The 23168-nt window shown below is 49.1% G+C and overlaps 1 protein-coding gene across 11 annotated transcripts in view; it reads left to right on the plus strand.

Annotated features, from left to right (window-relative positions):
- The first annotated feature begins 8336 nt into the window (after positions 1-8336).
- ADD1 (adducin 1) overlaps positions 8337-23168 on the plus strand; it is a 69315-nt gene continuing 54483 nt past the window's right edge. For 4 of the 11 annotated variants that reach the window (XM_055137311.1, XM_055137314.1, XM_004617407.3 and 1 more), the window contains exon 1: positions 11063-11087. In XM_055137311.1, coding sequence (XP_054993286.1) covers positions 11078-11087 — 10 coding nt within the window. In that variant the 5' untranslated portion in view covers positions 11063-11077. The other 7 variants (XM_055137317.1, XM_012934722.2, XM_004617405.3 and 4 more) reach the window with 5 other exon arrangements.

Consider the following 23168-nt stretch of genomic DNA (forward strand, 5'->3'; position numbering starts at 1 on the left):
TATCTCCAGCTCTGTGCTCAGGGCACAGTACTAGGGGAACACAAACCCTCAGAGCTATCTCCCTGCACCCTAAATTCATTTATCATTTGTGGTACCGGGGATCAAACCCAGGCCCTTTAATTTTTTTTCTTTTTTTTTTTTTTTCTTTTTTTGGGTCACACCCAGCGATGCATAGGGGTTATTCCTGGCTCTGCACTCAGGAATTACCCCTGGCAATGCTCAGGGGATCATATGGGATGCTGGGAATCGAACCTGGGTCAGCCCCATGCAAGGCAAACGCCCTACCCACTGTGCTATCACTCCAGCCCCCGCCCTTGTCACCTTTAATAGGCAAGAAGGTGGAGGAGAGGGGACAGGAACAGAACTTGCAAAGCTTGTGCTCCAGCCCTTTGAGCCGGCTCCTGGCCCTGGAAGAGAACTCTCTTGTTCAAGCAGAGTGTGGATCAGAGGAGCCCCCACCCCATGCTCTAGACCAGCTATGTCACCGTGCATGGAGTGCCCCCTGCTGGTTGTCAGAGGCCTAGTGGCTGGGGCCACAGGGCTTCCAGACTCCAGAGGGCGGGGGTCCGTGAGGGTTATGAAGTGGACACGGTAGCTCCTCTCGGAACAGTGCCTGATGGGGGCCTCGGGGACTCCTGGTGGGGAGAGGGCCAAGCGACCTTCCAGTGCATCTCTCAGGAGGAAAACCGGGGACTCAGCAGACGCCCTCCTCTGCTCAGCTGCTCAGAGACAAGGGGTGCACTTTGTTCCTTCCTGTGTGAGGACCAGAGAGAGGGGCCAAAGGAATGGGGCATGCCATCTGCACGACGGAACCCCAGGTTTGTCCCAGCAGCAGTGGGGTGACCCTGGGTGTGGCTCCCAACATCCTTTCCCCCTTACAAAAAACCAGGAGTGAGCCACTAGTGCACAGCAAGTTGTTGAGGTGAGTGTCCAGCTGAACCCCATTGGGAAGCTGCCAGCCTACCCCAGAAGTCGTCTTCCCGCTGTGGTCAGCTTGCACCCCCCAATGTCTCATACTCCACAGTATGTTCTTGCTTTGCTGTTGCACGTAAGCTGAACTGGACAGATTTCAGATTTTGGCATTTGGCTTCTTCGGCTAAACACAGTGTCTGAGATTTGTCCATGTTGCTGTGCTGTGGTTTGTTCATGTTCAGGCCTGGACACTGGCCTGTTGCACGGACACTAGAAGTCCACTGAGCTGCAGATGGGTGTCTGGACTGTTTCCAGAGGGGGGCAGTTGGCAGCGACCTCACCAGTGATTTGCTCGAGTGATTCTGTCTTGCCTTATGCCAGGAATCTGAGTCCTGGGTTCCAGGGCATCAGGACATTTTCCTCCTTCCCAAGGCCACCACTGTTCCTGCTCACCCTCCCCGTCCTTGCCACAATAACACTTGGTATTGTCACTTTTTTTTTTTTCATTTTTGTCATTCTGCTGGGTCTGTAATTGTGACTTTAATTTGCACCTAGTTGATTGACTAATGAGGCTGAGCACATATTCTTTTGGTTTGTTTTTGGGCCACAGATAGTGTTGCTCAGGACTTACTCCTGGCTCTGTGCTCAGAGGCCACTCCTGGTGGGGCTCAGGGGACTCTATCAGTGCTGGAGATGGAACCAGGGTTGGTTGTACAAGGCCAGTGCCCTGCCGTCTGTCCTCTCTCTCCAGTTCCCCCATATTCTTATTTTTATTAACCATCTTGACTTCTAACCATTTCCTAACTGTTGCTAGTCTTTTTCTTAATCATCAATAGGATTTCTTTATAGTCTTCATATTGTCAGTAATTGCAAATATCTTTTCCAGCTATGTCACTGTCATTGTTTTTTACCTACAGCATAAGGATTCTCTTTCCCCCGCTTGGGCAAGCCATCTCTCCCTTCTCCGTTTCCATAGAATCTGCAAACTGTTTATCATAAATCTATGTGCATGTAGGTCTGCTGTGGGCTTGGTTTGTTGGTCTGTCAATTCCTAATGCTTCACCACTATTAGGGGCTTTTTTAGGGTTCAGACCCAAGGGCTTACTCCTGGTTCTGTGCTCAGGGATCACTCCTGGCAGTGTTCTGACCATGTGCGGTGCTAGAGATCGAACCAGGTCAGCGCAAGGCAAGTACTTTAACTCTTATGCTATGTCTCTGGCCTACCAAGGTAGTTCTTTAAATCATGATTTTAGAGGCATGAGTGATAGCTCAATGGTCCAAGGACCTGCTTTGCATGCAGGAAGCCGGTTCAGCACTACATGGTCTTCTGAGCAGTGCAAGCAGCCTCCAGGCACGACCTCACCAAACAAACCTAAAGTCCCGATCCTTTCATTGAACCTGTTTCCTGCTTCCTCCTTCTTTCGTATCTGTTCTGAGGGTGGTTTGCATGCACAAGGTGGAGCCTGCACTGCTGTACTGAGGCTTGTGGGATCTCCTGCTTGACTGTGGTACTTGCACACACTTGGCTTCAGTGCACCCAGATTGCATCTTTTAGTGTGGCACTGGGATCCCAAACAGCAGAGCAGCTGGGATGGTGCTTGAATGTGTGGAGTGGTGCTGAGGGTCAGAGTAGTACCTCACTGACCTTGTGCTGGCAAGGCAGTTTTCCACTGCTGAGCTTATCCCAGCCCCACCAACGTATTTCTAGCTTCATTATATTTTCATATTTGGAAACGTAAGTCTCTTTTTGTTTTTGTTTTTTGGGCCACAGTCTGCTGTGGTCAGGACTTACTCCTGGCTCTGCATTTAGGAATCACTATTGGCAGGCTCAGGGACCATATGGGCTGCCAGAGATTGAACTCAGGTCATCTGCATGCATGGCAAACGCCCTACTCACTATACTATTACTCTGGCCCTTTAAGTCCTTCCTTTTAAGTATAGTTCGTTTTGTGAATGGACCCAGTTTTAGTTTATCCACCGGGTATCCTGCTAATGAACAGCTGACTTACTGCCACCGTTTGGTTATTGCTCACACTGCTAAGATCACTGATGTACAAATACCTATTGGAGTCCACTTCCGTTTCTTCCCTTTCCTGGTGCCACACTTGGCAGTGCTCAGGGGCTACTCGTTCTCCTCGGGTTTCTTCTGGCAGTGCTCTGGGGAGCATACAATGCCAGGCATTGAACCTGCACCTCCCCCATGTAAAGCCTGCATGCTCGTCCTCTGAGCCCCTGGCCTCTCAATTATTGTCTCAATTTTCTTTTGCTTGGCATCCCAAGCAATGTTCAGTGCTTTAGTTTCTTTTCTTTTTTTTTCTAGTTTCTTTTTTTACTTTTTTTTTAGTTTCTTTTCTTTTTAGCCTTATTTAAACACCGTAGTTGACGAAGTTGTTCATAATGCACTTGTTACGGGCATTCAGTGTTCCAATACCAGTCCCACCCCCAGAATGACCTTCCCTTCACCATTGTCTTCATTTTCCCAACAACCCCTGACTCTGACCTCGCATCAGACGCAATCTATTTTATGCTGCTTGTTACAATTATATGGCTAACGGAATTATCAAAAATACTGCGCTGGGAGGCTGGAGTGATAGCACAGAGGGCAGGGCGTTTGTCTTGCACGCAGCAGACCCGGGTTCGATTCCCAGCATCCCATATGGTCCCCCGAGCACTGCCAGGAGTAATTCCTGAGTGCAAAGCCAGGAGTAACCCCTGAGTATCGCCGGGTGTGACCCCCCCCAAAAAATACTGCACTGGGGGCTGGAGTGATAGCACAGTGGGTAGGGCGTTTGCCTGGCACGCAGCCAACCTGGGTTTGATTCGCAGCATCCCATATGGTCCCCTGAGCACTGCCAGGGGTAATTCCTGAGTGCAGAGCCAGGAGTGACCCCTGTGCATTACTGTATGTGACCCAAAGACAAAACAAAACAAAAAAATACTGCACTGTTTAGGGCTGGAGCAATAGCAAAGCAGATAGGGTGTTTGCCTTGCACACGGTCGACGCTGGTTCAATTCCTCCGTATCTCAGAAAGCCTGGCAAGCTACCGAGAATATCTCACCCACATGCTAGCCTGGCAAGCTACCCATGGCGTATTCAATATGCCAAAAACAGTAACAAGTCTCACAATGGAGATGTTACTGGTGCCTGCTCAGTTATAGTGACTGCACTATTTGTAAAATTTGTAAGAAGAAAATTTGTAAAAATTATTATTTCTCACCATAGGGTCATTAAGTCCTTGTCTAAAGATTTATTAAGCTGTTTGCTGCTAATGGAGCCTTCTGTGTTATTGTTTGTTGAGTTGGCTTCTGTATTACTTTCCCGTTTAATTTGCTGTGCCCCTTCTGTGATATCAGTTTTGTGGAACTTGGAGGTGTACCATGGCTGCAGTTCTGAAACCTCAGGATCTGTAGAACTGGGCTGTTAGTTGATGGAAGCTGTGAGATATTTGTCCAGGGTTTCCAGAAGTAAGGGAGTGGGGTGGGCGAGGCTGGCCGCCCCCAATCCAAGAAGGCCCCAGAATTCTCAGCCTGAAGACCGGAGTACCTGAGATTTCCATGGCCTGGTGTCTCTGTAGAGATTTGTTGTGAGGCAGTGGTGTTGGGTGGGACGTTGGTGTGGTGGCAGCTGTGGGGTGTAGGCCCCCCTCCCGAGGGTCCCTCACTCAGAGTTTTCCGCCTGCGACCAGTGTACCCACGAATTTTAGTAGCTTGTCTTGCATCTTTTAAGATTTCATTGTGAATCTATAGAGCAGGGCTGGTGAGTGAGTGACCCCAGTGTTTCAATTTCTTTTGGAAATACAAATTAAAATAGGAATTGCTGGGTTGCTGGGTCACTTGTTAAATTGTGTTTGGCTTATTATTATTATTTTTTGCTTTTGGGTCACCTGGCGATGCACAGGGCTTACTCCTGTCTCTGCACTCAAGAATTACCCCTGGTGGTGCCCGGGGACCACATAGGATGCTGGGAATCGAACCCAGGTTGGCTGCGTGCAAGACAAACACCCTGCCAGTGTGTGTGCTCCAGCCCCAGCTTTTTTAGGAAACAGTGTGTCACTTTTCTACAGAGGCTACACCATTCCATGTTCTCACAAGTGACGCAGAGTTCTAGCTTCTCCATGTCCCTGTCAGCCTTCTGTTCTTCCAGTAATGGCCTTCCTAATGGGTGGTAAGTGGTAGCTAGTGATAGTTTCCCTGTGCTGCTCTGATATTGCTGATACTAGCTTTCCATATGCTTGTTGGCCATCTGTATATCTTTAGAGAAGTACCTAGTCAAGTCCTTTGCCCATGTCTTCATTGGGTTGTTTGCTTTTCTTTTTCTTTTTTTTTTTTTTTTGCTTTTTGGGTCACTCCTGGCGATACACAGGGGTCACTCCTGGCTCTGCACTCAGGAATTACCCCTGGCTGTGCTCAGGGGACCATATGGGATGCTGGGAATCAAACCCGGGTCGTCTACATGCAAGGCAAACGCCCTACCCACTGTGCTAGCCCTACCTGCTGTGTTATCGCTCCAGCCCCGGGTTGTTTGCTTTTCTTGGTGTTGAGTTAAAGTCCACATTCCTTGTGTACAGTTCTCTAGAATTGGGTGTTTATTTAATTTTATTTTAGGTACCGTGGTTTGTGGTTCTGTTAATGAGAAATTGGGTAGTTTAGACACAAAACCTGGGAGAGATCTGGGCCTCCCAAGATTTGGTGTGCAGGGGCCTTGCAAGCTGTGCTTCTAGAGCCCTGGGCTGTTACTGCGATGCACAGCCTGGCGTTGCTCGGCCACACTAGGGGCTGCCAGGATCACCCTGGTTTTGCTTAAGAGACCATGTAGTGCCAGGACTTGAACCTGGGGCTTTCACATGCTTGGGTGTGCACTCCTGCCTTTTGGGCCATCTTCTTAGCCCTGAAACATTGGTGATGTACAAGTGACCCACAAAGGGCATGTTCTCATGATAAGCTGAATAAGGGAGTTGTATAGTGTAGAACAGTGTCCACAAGGAAATGGATGTTTTTTAAAAAATTTTTTTAGATTTTTTTTTTTTTTTCTTTTTGGGTCACTCCTGGCGATACACAGGGGTCACTCCTGGCTCTGCACTCAGGAATCACCCCTGGCCGTGCTCAGGGGACCATATGGGATGCTGGGATTTGAACCCGGGTCGGCCGCGTGCAAGGCAAACGCCCCACCCGCTGTGCTATCTCTCCAGCCCTAGAATTTCTAGAATTTATTTTTATTTTTATTTATTTTCTTTTAAACTCAAGGTGACTTTTATTTTATTTTATTTATTTTTATTTTTTTTCTTTTTGGGTCACACCCAGCGATGCTCAGGGGTTACTCCTGGCTTTGCACTCAGGAATTACTCCTGGCGGTGCTTGGGGGACCATATGGGATGCCGGGGATCGAACCCGGGTCGGCCGCTTGCAAGGCGAACGCCCTACCCGCTGTGCTATCGCTCCAGCCCCTAGAATTTATTTTTATTTTATTTATTTTTTTTTTTTTGCTTTTTGGGTCACAACCCAGCTATGCTCAGGGGTTACTCCTGGATTTACACTCAGGAATTACTCCTGGCGGTGGTTGGGGGACCATATGGGATGCCGGGGATCGAACCCGGGTCAGCTGCTTGCAAGGCGAACACCCTACCCGCTGTGCTATCGCTCCGGCCCCTAGAATTTATTTTTTAATTGAGTCACCATGAGAACAGTTACAGGGCTTTTAGGACCGAGTCTCAGTCATACTATGCTCAAACACCTGTCGGAAATGGATGGTTTTTTTTTTTTTTTTTGCTTTTTGGGTTACAACCCAGCTATGCTCAGGGGTTACTCCTGGATTTACACTCAGGAATTACTCCTGGCGGTGGTTGGGGGACCATATGGGATGCCGGGGATCGAACCCGGGTCGGCCACGTACAAGGTGAATGCCCTACCCGCTGTGCTATCGCTCTGGCCCCCGGAAATGGATGTTTTTAACTGGAGACCAGCCTTAGCCTGGTCCAGGCTGTGTCCGAGACCATCCAGTAACCAATTCTGCAGGCCCCACACCTGAAGACACCGCCCCCACCCCCGCCCCAGGTAATGACAGTGATCTGGGGAAAGGGGTTCAGTGACTACCAGCAGCTCCCACTCCAGTGCTAACCCTGGAAGGGACCAGGACACCAGCAGCCATGGGTGCTGCTCAGCCCGCCACTTGTCCTGATGGTCTCCTTTGGCTTCTGATTTGGGGACAGATTCTTCCATCTTCAGATGGCTACCACATTTGGACCAAGAGTCATGGGGAGAACTTCCCAGAATCGGGTGGAGGGAGGATGACTTTAGTCCCCAAGCCCCAATTGACATCTAACAACCCCCTTTCCTGCCACTCACTGTTCATGGTTCATACTAACTCCTAGAAGCTGTGTCCCTTGGGTGCTGTCTGGCTAGGCCATGTATGCCCACTTACAATTACTGGGTACAGGAATGCCAGTCGCTCCAGTCCAGTTGAAGCCACTGGACTGGAGCGACAGCACAGTGGGTAGGGCATTTGCCTTGCATGCGGCCGACCCGGGCTCAACTCCTGCCTCTCGGAGAGCCCGGCAAGCTACCGAGAGCATCCCATCCGCATGGCAGAGCCTGGCAAGCTACTTGTGGCGTATTCGGTATGCCAAAAACTAACAAGAAGTCTCACAATGGAGACATTACTGGTGCCCGCTCGAGCAAATCGATGAACAAAGGGATGACAGTGCGACAGTGCTACGGAATGCCAGGCTATGCCCTGCCCTTCTGAATGTTGAAGGGCAAGCACATTCCTGTTCTGTCTCCCCCAGCATGTGAACACAACAGCTCTGCCAATGCGTTCACTCCTTGCGGGGGCATTCCAACACGTGCCCCAGTATGTTGCCTTTGGGGCACACACCTCTAGGGTTTTTATCTATTGGCTTTTTGGGCCTCACCCAGTGATACTCAGGAATGACTCCTGGCAGTGCTAGCAGGGCCATGTGGGATGCCAGGGATCAGACCCGGCTACCACCCACTACGCTACTGCTCCAGTCCCTTCAGGTCACAGACCCTCGTCCTCAGGGCGGCGCAGGGGCGGGACCCTCACGGGGCCGGGAGCCTGCTGGGCTCTACCGCCCGCCCCCGCCAGACGCCAGTCTTCCCGCGGGGCCCGGCTCAGCGCCCGCGCCGGCTGAGAAAGCCAGAGCCCTCCGCGCCGCGCGCCCTTGCGCCAGCCCCCGGGCCTACCCACCCGCTCCGCCACTCGGCCCGGAGCGACCCCGTCCGCGCCCAGCGTCCCGCACAGGCCGCACGGGGGCGAGCGCGCGCGGCGGAGGGCGGAGGGCCCTGGCCGAGCGACCAATCATAGGCCGCGTTGCTGGGCGGCGCGGCGAACTGGGCCTATGGGGCTGCGTGTTGTTGGCTGCGGCGCCGCAGGCCGCACCCAGCTCCCGCGGCTGAGGGGGCGGGGAGGCCGGCTACGCGCGCGGCGGGCGGGGGGCGGAGCCGACGGGGTGGCGGCCGCTGAGGAGCAGGAGTCGGTGCCGCGTACGGTTCGTCTGTGAGGTGAGGCCCGCGCTCACCGGCGGTGCCCGCGGCAGGCCGGCCGCCTGGGGCGACGCGGAGGCGACCCCTCGGCCCCGTCGCTCCAAGGCGTCGGCGGGCCTCGACCCCCCTCGCGCGCCCGCTCGCCCTGGACGTTCCTCGGCTCGCGGGGACGCGGCGCGGGCGGCTCCGGGTGGGGGGCGCGGGAGCGCCGTGGGGGCTCCCGGGCCGCGTTCTCAGAGCCGCGCGGCCCTGGCCCGCCGCAGCCCGGGCAGCGGGCGTGCAACAGGCGAGGCGGGCGAGCAGGTGTCGCGGAGCCCAACCGGGGTGTGGACCCCTCGCGGTCGGAGCCGGGTTGTTTTTGCAGCAGGCGCGGGGTCTCGGCCTTGCGGGCTTGGACGCGGTTCCTCCTGGCAGCGGTACGGCCCGGGGTGAGCCGTTTTGCTTCGGGGTCGTGTTTGTAGCCCCCCCCACCCCCCCGCTTTCACTTGAATTCAGGCGTGGAAATCCTGGCTCGTTTCTGAAGGTGGGTAGTTTCCGCTCGAGGCTTCCAGCCAGCCGCCGTTTTCTGCTCCGAGTCAGACGTTCGTTGATAAAACTCTTTGTTTGTCGTTGCTCGTTTGACACCGATGCAGTCTGTAGGTTGCTGGTAGCTTGACTTCTTTACAGCACGTTCTCCTGGGGCAGGTGAGTAACCACAGCGATGCTTGGAAAGATAACGTTAGGAATACCGCATTTGGGACCCTGGCAATAATGCAGCCGGTAGGGCGCTTTCCTTGCTCGCGGCCCGCCCGGTTGGATCCCCAGCACTCTCCCAGCTGCCAGGAGAGATCCCTGAGCATCTCCAGGTGTGGCCCCCAAACAAAACAACAAAAAAATAAAATAAGTTTGTAATTATGTAACGTGGTCAACGTTTTTTCAAAATCAAGCATATGAAACAGGATATTCAAAGAAGTCATACTTACCTATTTAGCATCCTAGTCTTCTTTTTTCTGTCCTCAAGAAACCCAGACTCCCTGTTCTCTGCCTCAGGCACCCCAAAAGACATAGTCCCTTGTTCCCTGTCTCCGCACCAACTGTTCAGGCACCCCAAGACACTAGAGCCCTGTTCCCTGCCACCCACTGTTCTGCCTTTGACTGACTGCTCTGAGTGCCTCAGGTGAGTGGAAACAGTCTGTTTTCTCACGTGGCATAATGTTGATTCTGAGGCTCATGTTGTAGTGGTTGTCAAGAGTTCCCTTCACAGATCAGAGGATGTGCAGACCACATACTGGTCCATTTCTGCATTGCTGTTTGCAGTGTTTCCAAGTTATAGCCACATAGCCACGGGGAGTAATGTTGATATGAACAAGGGCACGTAGATAGCTCTTCAGGACTTTGTTTTCAGGGTTCTGGGAGAAAACAGCACACACCTCCTAGGCCTGAGGCCCTAAGCTAGGTCCCTGGCACCACACCCATAAACACATACACACACAGACACACACATGCACACTTGCACAGTCCACACAGATGCCTTCAATTCTTTGTCTGCCCTGAGGTGGGATCACTGGATCATACAAGCATTTAATTTAAAAATAAATTGTATTTCTATTTGTCTTTATTACTGTGCTCAGAGGCAGTTCCTGGCCCTGTTCTCAGAAGTGACCAATCCTTGGTAGTGCTTTGGGGAATAGTATGTGGTGCCAGGGATCAGAACAGAGTTGGCTACTAGGGCCGTGTGCAAGGCAGGTTAAACCCTATGTGTCTCCAGCCCCAGGGCAGCTTTATTTTATTTATTTATTCCTTTTTGGGTCACACCAAGCAATGCTCAGGTTACTCCTGGGTCTGTACTCAGGAATTGGTCCTGGCGATGCTGGTGGACCATATGGGATTCCTGGGCTCGAACCTGGTTCACCCGCATGCAAGGCAAATGCCCTGACTGCTGTACTATCGCTTCAGCTCCCCAGGCCAGCTTTTAATGAATGTTTAGCATTAATATCTTGCTTATTAATTTCCTTCCATTTCTTGACTATTCCCTGTGGTGCTCGGGGACTACTCACTCAGTGCTTTCTGATCATTCCCAGTGGTGCTTTGGGGATCAAACCCAGGACTCTTGTATGCAAAATACCAGCTCCAGCCTGTAGAATTCTCTCTCTGTCTCTCTCTGTTTCTGGCCCTCTTTTCCTTTTTTTTTTTGCTTTTTTTGGGTCACACCCGGCGATGCACAGGGGTCACTCCTGGCTCATGCTCTCAGGAATCACTCCTGGCGGTGCTCGGGGGACCATATGGGATGCTGGGATTCGAACCCGGGTCGGCCGCGTGCAAGGCAAACGCCCTACCCGCTGTGCTATCTCTCTAGCCCCCCCTCTTTTCCTTTTTTTAGTGGATTATAGTTTTCCCTTTTGGGGGCTTCTCCAGGTGCCATTCCAGACACTGCCAGGTGAGTGTCCGCAGGTCACCAGAACCACATCTTGGTACTTGGTGGCCTGTATGGTACCAGCTCTAGGCTGGGGCATCTGGCATAAGGCATGTACTCTAGGTCTTTGAGCTATCTCTGGAGCTCTCCAGTTCTCTCTCTTTCCCTTCTCACTTGGCTGTGGTTTCTTGCAGGTTTGGTCGAGGTGCTTGCTGCTGGGATGTGGTGCTCACTCCTGACCATGGTGCCTGCACATCTTTAGTTGAGCTACTCATGATACAAGGTTGCATCTCAACTCTTTTTGGCCTTTTTCCGTCCATTCTGGCAATGCTCAGGGGCAATGCCTGGTTTTGTGCTCAGAAGTTGTTCCTGATGGTACTGTGGTACTCAAGGGACCAAATGGGTTGCTAAGGATCGAACCTGGGTCTGTTCCCATGCAAGACAAATCAATCACCTATCTGGACTCTCCCCACTTTTTTTTTTCTTTTTGTGTCACACCTGGCTATGCACAGGGGTCACTCCTAGCTCTGTACTCAGGAATTACCCCTGGCGGTGCTCAGGGGACCATATGGGATGCTGGGAATCAAACCCGGGTTGGTTGCGTGCAAGGCAAACACCCTACCCGCTGTGCTATCGCTCCAGCCCTCTCCACACTTTTTTTTTTTAGCACACAACAGTGCTCAGGGCTTACTCTGGGCTTTGCACTCAACAATCACTCCTATCAGTGCTCAGGAGATCTTATAGGATACTTGGAGATTAAACCCAGGTTGGCCACTTGGGAGGCAAGCGCCCTAACTTCTGTACTATCACTCAGGACCAACATTTTTCCTTTTTTTACACAACTCCGTTTTAGTCCCTTTCCCGTAGTAATTTAGTTCTGAACTGATCTTAGAAATGGCACTTCTGAGATAAAACAAATTAACTCATATTGACAGAAAGTTTATTATTGTTAATGGTGTAAGCATTTTAACATCATCTTTCACTAATGCTCTTTGTGTTGTTAAGCATTCTCACTTTCTTTTTTTTTTTTTTTTTTTGCTTTTTGGGTGATGCACAGGGGTTACTTCTGGCCCATGCACTCAGGAATTACTCCTGGAGGTGCTGGGGGAACCATATGGGATACTGGAACCCAGGTCGGCCACCTGCAAGTCCTACCCGCTGTGCTATCACTCCAGCCCCTCACTTGTTTTCTATCTATATGGTCACTAAACTCTGATCAGATACATTTTTTTTTGATGTTGGAGTACTGCTATTTATTCAGTCATTGATTAAGCTGATTGAATTGGGCATAAACTCCACATTACTTTTTCATTTTTTTGCTTTTTGGGTCACACCTGGCGATGCACAGGGGTTACTCCTGGCTCTGCACTCAGGAATTACCCCTGGAGGTGCTCAGGGGACCATATGGGATGCTGGGAATCGAACCCGGGTCAGCTGCGTGCAAGGCAAATGCCCTACCCGCTATGCTATTGCTCCAGCCCCTCAAAAACTTTTTTTAATTGAAAATTTGTGAGCTAGACCATTATAAAGCTGTTTATAATTGGGTTTCAGTCATACAATGATCCAGCACGTATCCCTCCATCCGTGTACATTTCCCATCACCAGTGTCCCCTGTTTCCCTATCACCATCCCCCAATACCCCTCCCTCACCCCCAGCCTCCCTCTATGGGAAGCACTTTCCTTCTTGCTCTATCTCCTTTTCCTTTTGTGTATTATGGTTTGCAAGACAGGTGCTAAGAGGCCATGATTTTGTTCAGAACATTTGCTATTTTATCGGGATGGCAAGGCTGGAGTAGCTTTTCAACTGGGTGGCTGCTTGAGACTGCCTTGGCTTCGGAAATTTAGGGAGGTGGGGGAGGTAGCCCATCCCAACCCAGAGAAAGTCTGGAGATTTCAGTTACAAAACCTGCATACCAAAATTGTCAGCAGATCTTGGTGAGATCCGCCCTGAGATGGCGGAGTGAGCCCAGGCACATGGCAGTGATTTTGGAATATGGGAGCAAACAGCTGCGGGGGCTTTGCTTGGACAGTCACCAGGCTGACCCGTCCCCCTCTGATTTACCCCCATCCCATCTGATCAGATATATTTAAGGCTTGACACATTAGCCTTGCCCATCCCTGGTTGATAAGAAGCTATGCCTCTGACTCTAGCCATTAATCAGTTTCCTGCCATCAGTTTTGTCAGTTTGCCTTTCATAATACCCTGAGATTTAGCCCTTGTTTCACCTCTTCCCTCAGTGGTGAGCCCAGCAGCTGGTAGGTCTTCCAAGACCTTTCTTTAGCTGATCAAAGTCTTCATCCTCCAGGGTGATCTACATAAAATTTTAATTAGATCCTGTCTGTCTTGCTCAAAGCCTTCTGAAGACTGTAAAGCTGAGGCTTTTGGGTGTGGCCTAGAGATAGAGAGCAGAGAGGTGGGCGCCTGAGGGTGCTGCCTGTGCCAGGCCTTACCCACCAGCCCTTGAAACACATTTACTATGTCTCCAGCCTCATCCTGCTGTCTGTACTGCATTTCCTGTGGACTTCCTGGAACCTTCCTAGCTCTTTTCTGATTTTAGCAATTGCATGCTGATCCTTCTGACTAAAATGAGTGATTTTTTTTCTTATTTAATTTATTTAATTTATTCTTTGGTATTGGGGCCATACCCGGCGGTGCTCAGGGGTTATTTCTGACTCTGTCCTCAGGAATTATTTCTGACAGGGCTTGAGGAACCATATGGGATGCTGGGGATTGAACCCTGCTTTGGCTGTGTGGAAGGCAAGTAAGGCAAGTGCCGTACCCACTGGACTATCTCTCTGCCCTTATTGTGATTTTTTTTTTTTTTTTTTGCTTTTTGCTTTTTGGGTCACACCCGGCAATGCACAGGGGTTACTCCTGGCTCTGCACTCAGGAATTACTCCTGGTGGTGCTCAGGGGACCATATGGGATGCTGGGATTCCAACCTGGGCTAGCCGTATGCAAAGAAACGCCCTACCCGCTATGCTATCACTCCAGCCCTGTGCTGTTTTTTTGTGTTTGATCAACTGTCATCTCTGAGGTCTGGGTCTATTGCTCAGTTTAGTGCTTAGTCTGGTGATATACAGGGACTGCGAAAGGCATGCTTGGAGTGGCTTTGGGGGCTGTGGCATGCGGAGCTCTCGCAGGGACTCCAGCATGGATGCAGAGCATGTGCTTTACTGTTTGAGCTCATTCCCTGGTCTCTTTTTTTTTTGGCTTTTTGGTCACACCCAGCGGTGCACAGGGGTTACTCCTGGCTTTGCACTCAGGAATTGCTGCTGGCAGTGCTTGGGATGCCGGGGATCGGAACCCGGGTCGACCGCGTGCAAGGCAAACGCCCTACCCGCTGTGCTATCACTCCGGCCCCTCATTCCCTGGTCTCTTGGCTTCTTTTTTCTACTTTTGTTTCTAACAGACTGTATCTGTAATAATAAAGATTCTGTTAGAGAGATAAAAGTAATAACAAGTATGAAAAAAATCTTTAAAATCTTATAAAAGGATTATCACAAATTGATACAGAGATTAATTGGTTGAAATTGTATTTTTAGATTTGTACCTTATTTTTTGGGAGGCTGGAGCTATTGCACAATGGATAGGGCATTTGCCTTGCACACGATCGACCCGTGTTCCATTCCTCCGTCCCTCTTGGAGAGCCTGGCAAGCTACCGAGAGTATCCTGCCCGTATGGCACAGCCTGGCAAGCTACCTGTGGCTTATTCAATATGCCAAAAACAGTAACAACTCTCACTATGGAGATGTTACTGGTGCCCGCTTGGGCAAATCCATGAACAATGGGGAAGGGGACAACAGTGCTACAGTGCTACTTTTGTTTCAGTGCTAGGGGCTTATCTCAGGGTTTCATACATGTCCTGCTACTTGGCCCCAGTAACCTTGAGTTTAATCTGGAATTTTTATAGTTTTATTTATTTATTTTTTATTTATATTTTTGCTTTTTGGGTCACACCCAGTGATGCACAGGGGTTACTCCTGGCTCTACACTCAGGAATTACTCCTGGCGATGCTCAGGGGACCATACAGGATGCTGGGATTCGAACCCAGGTCGGCCGCATGCAAGGCAAACGCCCTACCCGCTGTGCTATGCTCCAGCCCCTGGAATTTTTATAGTTTTAAATAGTTGCTTTGTGCTAGACACTGTGCATTTGCGTATTGTCTCAGTTAATCATTTTAGCAGTCCTATTCTGCGTTTTCTTTATTTCCCCTTCTCTTTTGTGGTTGCCACATTGGGGGCTGCATGGGCACTTTGCTGAGGTGCTTACTGGGGGTCCTGCTACTTTGGGGTAGTGCTCAGATGTATATTCTGGGGGTGTGGCCTGAGCTGGGTTGCATATGTCACATCTGTGTGTTTGCTGGGTTCATTCTGGTGTTCACACACTTGCTCTCTATTTGCATTTTCATTGTTCGCTCCTGCGCATCTTTCTTTGCTGCAGGGACTGCTGGTGGCTGGGTACTTGTGCCTGTGTGGTGCTGGAGATTGAACCCAGCCCTCCTGCATATGGTTTCAGCCTGTTGCACCTTCTCTACACCTCTGTATCTTGTCTTGAGATCAGATGAGATATTTCTTCTATATAGAACAGTTTTGTTGCTCAAAGGCTTTTTTTTTTCTTTTTTGCCTCATTTTAAATGGAGGTGCTCCCACCTCAAATGGAGGTAGGTCACTCCCTGGTGGTACTTGGGGGACTTGTAGTGTAGGGGACATGCTCTCCAGCCCTCTTTGGTCTTAGATAAGAACTGCTGGAGCTAGAGAGATAGCTGAACAGAGAGCATGCTGTGCATGTGGGAGGGCCTAATTTGGTCCTTCTAGTAGTACCAGAGGGAACAACCTTTGAGCATAGAGCTCAGAATAGCCCCAGAGCACCCCTGGATGTCCCCCAGCCCCCACCAAAAGAAAACCCCAAAAGCAAAAAGTACTGCTTCCTCCATGATGAGCTTGTTGTCTTGCTGTTGGAGGTCACACACGCATTTAGTTTGTGGTGCTCATGGGTGGGTGTATATATTTGGGTGCAGTGCTTGCACACAGCTGAGCTGTTCAGGAGCTGTGCTCCTTCGGTGGTGGCACTGAGTGTCCTGGAAGCAGCACTCCTGTGCTCATCAGGCCCATACTTCGGCTGCAGCACTGCATGCAGGACTTGTGCAGACCTCACTCTCAAGGGATTGGGCTGCTGACTGTGTGTGGTGGCTCCAGGGACTAAACTTGCAACCTTGCTCTTATCAGACAGGTGGTGGTGTTTTGTCTATTTCTTTTGCCACTGAGCCATCCTCTTGACCCAACAAATACCTGTTTTCAGGTGCCTTATTGTATTGGTTAGTATTGCTCGATGGGGTCTTGTTCCATAATAATAAAAGACTTCTTTTCCTCAAGATAGCTGACTTTGAGTAGAATGTTCAACTTTATTCTAATTGTATCCCAGAATTAATTTTTTTGTTTTGTTTTTGGGGCCAGCACCTCGTGGTGCTAGGGCTCACTCCTGACTCTGCTTAGGGATCACTCCTGGCAGGGTTCAGAGGACCATATGGCGTGCCAGGGATTGAACCTGGGTTGGCTGCATGCAAGGCAAGTACCCTACCTAAGTAAGTACTATTGCTCTGCTCCCCCACCACCCTGAATTAATATTTATCTTTTTTTGGGGAGTGCTGTGGAGCCACACCTGACGATGTTTAGGGGGTTACTTTTTTTTTTTTAGCTTTTTGGGTCACACCTGGAAATGCACAGGGGTTATTCCTGGCTCTGCACTCAGGAATTACCCCTGGTGGTGCTCAGGGGACCATATGGAATGCTGGGAATCAAACCCGGGTCGGCTGCTTGCAAGGCTAACGCCCTACCTGCTGTGCTATTATTCCAGCCCCCAAATTTTTATTATTATTATTTTTTTTTATTTTTGGTTCACACTGGCTGTGCCAGTGACTGCTCCTGGCAATGCTCTGAGGTCATGCCTGGTGCGGTGATTAGGGGGCTACACAGTATAGGGGATTGAACCTGGGACTCTCACATGTGAAGCATCCTCTTCAGCCTTCATAGAATCTATCCAATGTAACTTTCCTTGCCAAATTAATTTTGTTTCCAGAATTGTAAAATGAGGATTTCTTCCCTTCCTCCCTTCCCTCTTTCTTTCCTTCCTTCTGGCTCACTCCCTGGCTGTGTTTGGGGGACCATATGTAGTGCTGGGGATCAAAATTGAATTGGCTGCATTCAGAGCAAATGCTCTACCCATTGTACTATTGCTCTTGCCCCTGCAGAGTTGTTTCTTCGTTCCTTGGCTTTACATGGGGATTAGCTAAAATGTGAATGTGCAGCTAGCATTGTACCTGACCCAGACATAGAACCTGGCTTCTTTTCCTGCCTGCATTTCACCACTTCCTCCACCTCACTCTCAGGGCAGATTTCCCTTTTTCTGAACTTTTAGATTTTCATGTTAATCTGAGTGTGTGATAATCCATTCCTCAACTACTCCCTAGCATGTGTTTGAAGATAGATACTGCTCAAATGTGGGAATACATCCTTAGAAATACACTTGGGGAACATTGCTAGTGTGGTATACCCTTTAATTGTGCTCCTAACTTCTGCCTCCTTTGGCTGTAAGGCACAGTGCATGTTATGTCAGGTCCAGCTGAGCGAGATGATGGTGTGGGAGAACTATGGAATGTGCTTAGTTGTCAGGGTCTCAGAAGACAGTGATAGGAATTGAAGGGCAGAGCAAAGAGCTGAAACTTGTGGGACTAATCTCTTGGTTTGGATGTGGAGATATTTGAGGGTTACTCCCAGTTCTGTGCTCAGGGATGTTTCCTTCCCATAAGTGGTGCCAGGGATAGAGGGTTGGTTGGTCCATGCAAGAAAAATACCTTAACTCCTGGACTTCGTCTCCTGCCAGTTTTTCCTTAGTTGAAAAGTGTTGCTGCACTGTTCTGTGTGTGTATGGTGCTGGACGTCACACATGTGACCCCCTACCCCACTTTATTGTCTTCTTACACCATTTCTTGCCATTACTCTGGGCATCCTTAGATTTGTTCCTCTTTGTGAAGTGCTTTTTCTCTACTTTAAAAAAATTTTTTTAAGTTTGGCTTTTGGGTCACACCCAGAAGTGCTCAGAGGTTACTCCTGGTAGTGCTCAGGCGACCATATGGGACTCTGGGGATTGAACCCCAGTTGCCCTGGTGCAAGGCAAGCACACTACTTGCTGTACTGTCTTATCTCTCTTGCCCCTTCTCTAGCTTCTTTTGAGTTTTTTTCTATCAGGGTCAGAGAGATAGTACAGTAGGGAGTGCTTGTCTTGTGTGTGACTGATCTGTTTATCACTGGCACCATATTACATCCCTAAGGCACTGCCTGAGCACTTCTGGGTATGGCCCCCAAACAAGAACAAAACAGAAACAGAATGATTGTTTCTATTCCTCGTTTTGAGCTATTGATTTTATTAATTAAATTAAAAACATTATTTTGGAGGATACCCCTCCACCCCATCTCAGTGCTTATTCCTGACTCTGTGCTGAGGGATCACTCCATGTGGGGTGCCGGGGTTGGCTGGGTGCAAGGCAATGTCCCCCGCCTGCTGTCCTCTCTCCAGCTCCTGTATATAGAAGCTTTCTCCCCGTGTCTCAGGCTTGGAGTTTATTGAGCTGCTTTCTTGAATCTGGCATTGTTGTAGTGTTCAGCATGTTTGGGAAAATTGTGGTCATGATATTTCTACATACTTCCAGTTTTGTGCGTGTTAAGACTATTTAAACAGGGGGCTGGCAGAATCTGGAAAAAACCCGAATGCCCCAGAACGGATGACTGGTTGAGGAAACTTTGGTACATCTATACAATGGAATACTATGCAGCTGTTAGAAAAAAGGAGGTCAAGAATTTTGTAGTTAAGTGGATGGGCATGAAAAGTTTCATGCTGAGTGAAATGAGTCAGAAAGAGAGAGACAGATATAGAAAGATTGCACTCATCTATGGTATATAGAATAACAGAGTGGGAGACTAACACCCAAGAACTATAGAAATAAGTACCAGGAGGTTGACTCCATGGCTTCGAGGCTGGCCTCACGTTCTGGGGAAAGGGCAACTCAGAGAAGCGATCACCAACTATAATGTAGTCGAAGGCCATGCGGGGGAAGGGAGTTGCGGGCTGAATGAGGGCTAGAGACTGAGCACAGTGGCCACTCAACACCTTTATTGCGGGCCGTAGAAGCTAAATAGAGAGAGAGAACAGAAGGGAATGCCCAGCCACAGTGGCAGGGTGGGGTGAGGGGGAGATGGGATTGGGGAGGGTGGGAGGGACGCTGGGTTTACGGGTGGTGGAGAATGGGCACTGGTGAAGGGATGGGTTCCCGAACTTTGTATGAGGGAAGTATAAGCACAAAAGTGTATAAATCTGTAACTGTACCCTCACGGTGATTCTCTAATTAAAAATAAATAAATTAAAAAATAAATAAATAAACAGGGGGCTGGAGAGATAGCACAGTGGGTAGGGCATTTGCCTTGCATGCAGCTGACCCGGGTTCAATTCCCATTATTCCGTATGGTCCCCTGAGAGCCGCCAGGAATAATTCCTGAGTGCAGAGCCAGGAGAAACCCCTGTGCAATGCCAGGTGACCCAAAAAGCAAAAAAAAAAAAAAAAAAACACAACTATTTAAACATATTTTTGGGGTGGCTACAGATATAGTACAGAGGGTAGAGTGCTTGTTTTGCATGCACCTGACCCGGGTTTGATCCCAGGCATCCCATAGCGCCCCTGAGCATAGCCAGGTGTGGCCAAAGAAACAAAACTTTTTTCTTGTTTTTTTTTTTTTTTTTTTTTTTGCTTTTTGGGTCACACCCAGCGATGCTCAGGGGTTACTCCTGGCTTTGCACTCGGGAATTACTCCTGGCGGTGCTTGGCGGACCATATGGGATGCCGGGGATTGAACCCGGGTCGGCCCCGTGCAAGGCAAACGCCCTACCCGCTGTGCTATCGCTCCGGCCCCAACTTTTTTCTTGTTATTAGGCCACACTTGGTAGTCCTCAGAGGTCACTTCCGGCTTTGTGTTGGGGGATTACTCCTGGACGGAATTTGGGGACCCTATCTGACGCCGGCGTTGGTCTTGTGCCTTGTCCCGGTACTGTTTCTCCAGCCCTCACATCATACTGTTTAAAGAGTGTCCCAGCACAGCGGGTAGGGCATTTGTCTTGCATGCGGCTGACACGTGTTCGATTCCCAGCATCCCTTATGGTCCCCCTGAGCACTGCCAGGAGTGATTCCTGAGTGCAGAGCCAGGAGTAACCCCTAAGCATCACCAGGTGTGACCCGAAAAGCAAAAAAAAAGAGTGCCCCATCAATCCCTGTTAGTCTTTAATTTCCTTCTTCCTCTTTGTTTCTGGGTAGTTTTTATTGCCTTGTTTTCAATTCCCTGATTTTTTTTTTTTTTGGCAGAATTTATTCTGTTAAACTTGTTCACTATAATTCTTTTTTTTTTTTTTTTGCTTTTTGGGTCACACCTGGCGACACACAGGGGTTAGTCCTGGCTCTGCACTCAGGAATTACTCCTGGTGGTGCTTAGGGGACCATATGGGATGCTGGGATTCGAACACAGGTTGGCTGCATGCAAGGCAAACGCCCTACCCACTGTGCTATCGCTCCAGCCCCAATTCACTATAATTCTTTATCTTAACATTTTATAGCTTTCCTCTTTGAAGTTCTCTTTGTATCTTTTTATAGCTATGTGGTACCTGAGCACATGTGTAGCCCAGATCTCTGCTATTGAGATGTGTACTTTCATACGTTCATATCTAATACTGGGATGTGTCCTGGACCCCCTCTCCACTTTGGAGAAGCCTAGGGTCTCTTGACCATGTTCTCTCTCACCCCCTCTCCTCCTCTCTCTCTGTTCCTCCCTCTCTCCCTCCCTCTCCTTTTCACTCTCCCCAGCTTCTTTACAGCTTCCAGATAAAATCTATTATACTTAAAAAATAAACAAAACTCTGCACTCCTTCAATCTTTTGTAAAAAAAACAGTATTAACTCTTTAACAATTTTCTTAAAGTTTAATATTATAGTGCTAAGATTGCTAACTTTTTAATTTTTTTGCTTTTTGGGTCACATCCAGTGATGCTCAGGGGTTACTCCTTGGTCTGCACTCAGGATTATTCCTGGCGTTGTTTGGGGGATCATATGGGATTTGGGGAATTGAACCTGGGTCAGCTGCATGCAAGATAATCTACCTGCTGTACTATTGCTCCATTCCCTCTACCTTTTTTTTTTTTTTTTTTTTTTGGCTTTTTGGGTTATACCCGGCGATGCTCAGGGGTTACTCCTGGCTCTGCACTCAGGAATTAATCGTGGCCATGCTCATGGGACCATATGGGATGTTGGGGATCAAACCCAGTTCGGCAGTGTGCAAGGCAAATGCCCTCTACACTATACTATCACTCCGGCCCTCCTTCTAATTTTTTAAAGGAGTCATATGATACCTAGTTTGTACGGCCAAATTAAGGGGATAATAGCATATATAATCTAACTAAATCTGATTCAGTTTATTTTTTCATTTTTTGTTTTTGGGCTACACCTGCAGTGCTCAGGATTTATTCCTGGCTGCACACAGGGATCACTCCTGTCGTGCTCAAGGGACCATATAATATGGGGGGCCGGAAATTAAACCTGGGTCGGCTGTGTGCAAGGAACACAGCCTCTCTACCAACTTACTATCTCTCTGGCCCCTCAGATTTTAAAATCTTTTGAGAGAGACAAGACTTCTACTTGTGAAAATTAAAAAAAAAGACAAAACCCTTCAAATAGCAGGGAATAAAATTTAAACAGTGTGTGTGTGGGGGGAGCTGGAGCAATAGCACAGCGGGTAGGGCGTTTGCCTTGCACGTGGCCGACCCGGGTTTGATTCCCAGCATCCCATATGGTCCCCTGAGCACCGCCAGGAGTAATTCCTGAGTGCAGAGCCAGGAGTAACCCCTGTGCATTGCCGGATGTGACCCAAAAAGCAAAAAAAAAAAAATAAATAAAAAATGGGGGAATAGAGAGACAGAACAGTGGGTAGGGTGCTTACCTTGCACACAGGTGACCTGGATTAGATCCTGGCATCCCATATGGTCCACCATGCACTGCCAGGAGTGATTCCTGAGTGCAGAGCCAGGTTAACCCCTAAGTATTGCTGGGTGTGAATCCCAAACTCCCAAAAATATTAAATAAAATGAATAAATAAAAATAAAATCATATGTAGGAGTCATAGGTAAATGACTTGCACTCAGAAGCACCAGCTTGAACCCCAACCCCACATGGTTCCCAAAAACCATGTGTGCTGCAGGAGGTTGAATCCTGGTCTGCAGTGTGCAAGGCAAGTGCCCTGCCCACACATTGCTTTCTCCATCCTCTTAGAAGCAATTTATAACCAGTGTATAATATTGTTTCCGATTCACTAATAAAAGCCTCATTCTTTCCCAGTGTTGTGGGGTCATGGAGAGGAAGGTTGGAGGCTTAGGCACAGACCGTCTCCTTTTCTCTCCTTCAGAGCTTTAGGGATTGTGTTCCCAGTTAGAGCCTCGCTGACTTATTATACATACATTGTCTGCTACGGTTATACATATTTGTAGCTTTTTGTTGTTTCGTTTTGGGGCCACACCTGGCAATGCTCAGGGGTCACTCCTGGCTCTGCATGCAGGAATCATTCCTAGTGGTGTTCCAGGGACCATATGGAATGCCAGGAATTGAACCTGGACTGGCCAGGTAGCACTGTAGCACTGTCGTCCCGTTGTTCATCGATTTGCTCGAGTGGGCACTATTAACGTCTCCATTGTTACTGTTTTTGGCATATCTAATATGCCATGGGTAGCTTGCCAGGCTGTGCTGTGTGGGCGGGATACTCTCGGTAGCTTGCCAGGTTCTCTGAGAGGGAGGGAGGAATCGAACCCACGTCAGCCGCTTGCAAGGCAAACGCCCTACTTGCTGCCATGTATAGGTAAGTAAATACCTTGTCCTCTGTACTCTCTCTCCAGCTCATATTTGTAACTTGGCATCAACTTTGTGGTTAAGCCATGTTTTTCAAGGTTTAAAAATACTTTAGTTAGGGGCTGGAGTGATAGCCCAGCTGGTAGGGCGTTTGCCTTGCATGCAGCTGACCCAGGTTCAATTCCCAGCATCCCATATGGCCCCCTAGCACCGCCAGGGTTGATTACTGAGTGCAGAGTCAGGAGTGACCCCTGTGCATCACCGGGTGTGACCCAAAAAAGCAAAAAAATGAAACAACAAAAAAACCCCACTTTTGTTAATGTCAGTTTTATACCCAGATGATAGATACCATTATTCAGTGTAGAGCTTCAGCCAGACAGGGAGAGTTGAAAATGTTCCTGACCTCAAAGGGACTGTGTGTGTGCTTCAG

The sequence above is a fragment of the Sorex araneus genome, chromosome 5, assembly GCF_027595985.1.
Source record: "Sorex araneus isolate mSorAra2 chromosome 5, mSorAra2.pri, whole genome shotgun sequence".
Classification (NCBI taxonomy): domain Eukaryota; kingdom Metazoa; phylum Chordata; class Mammalia; order Eulipotyphla; family Soricidae; genus Sorex; species Sorex araneus.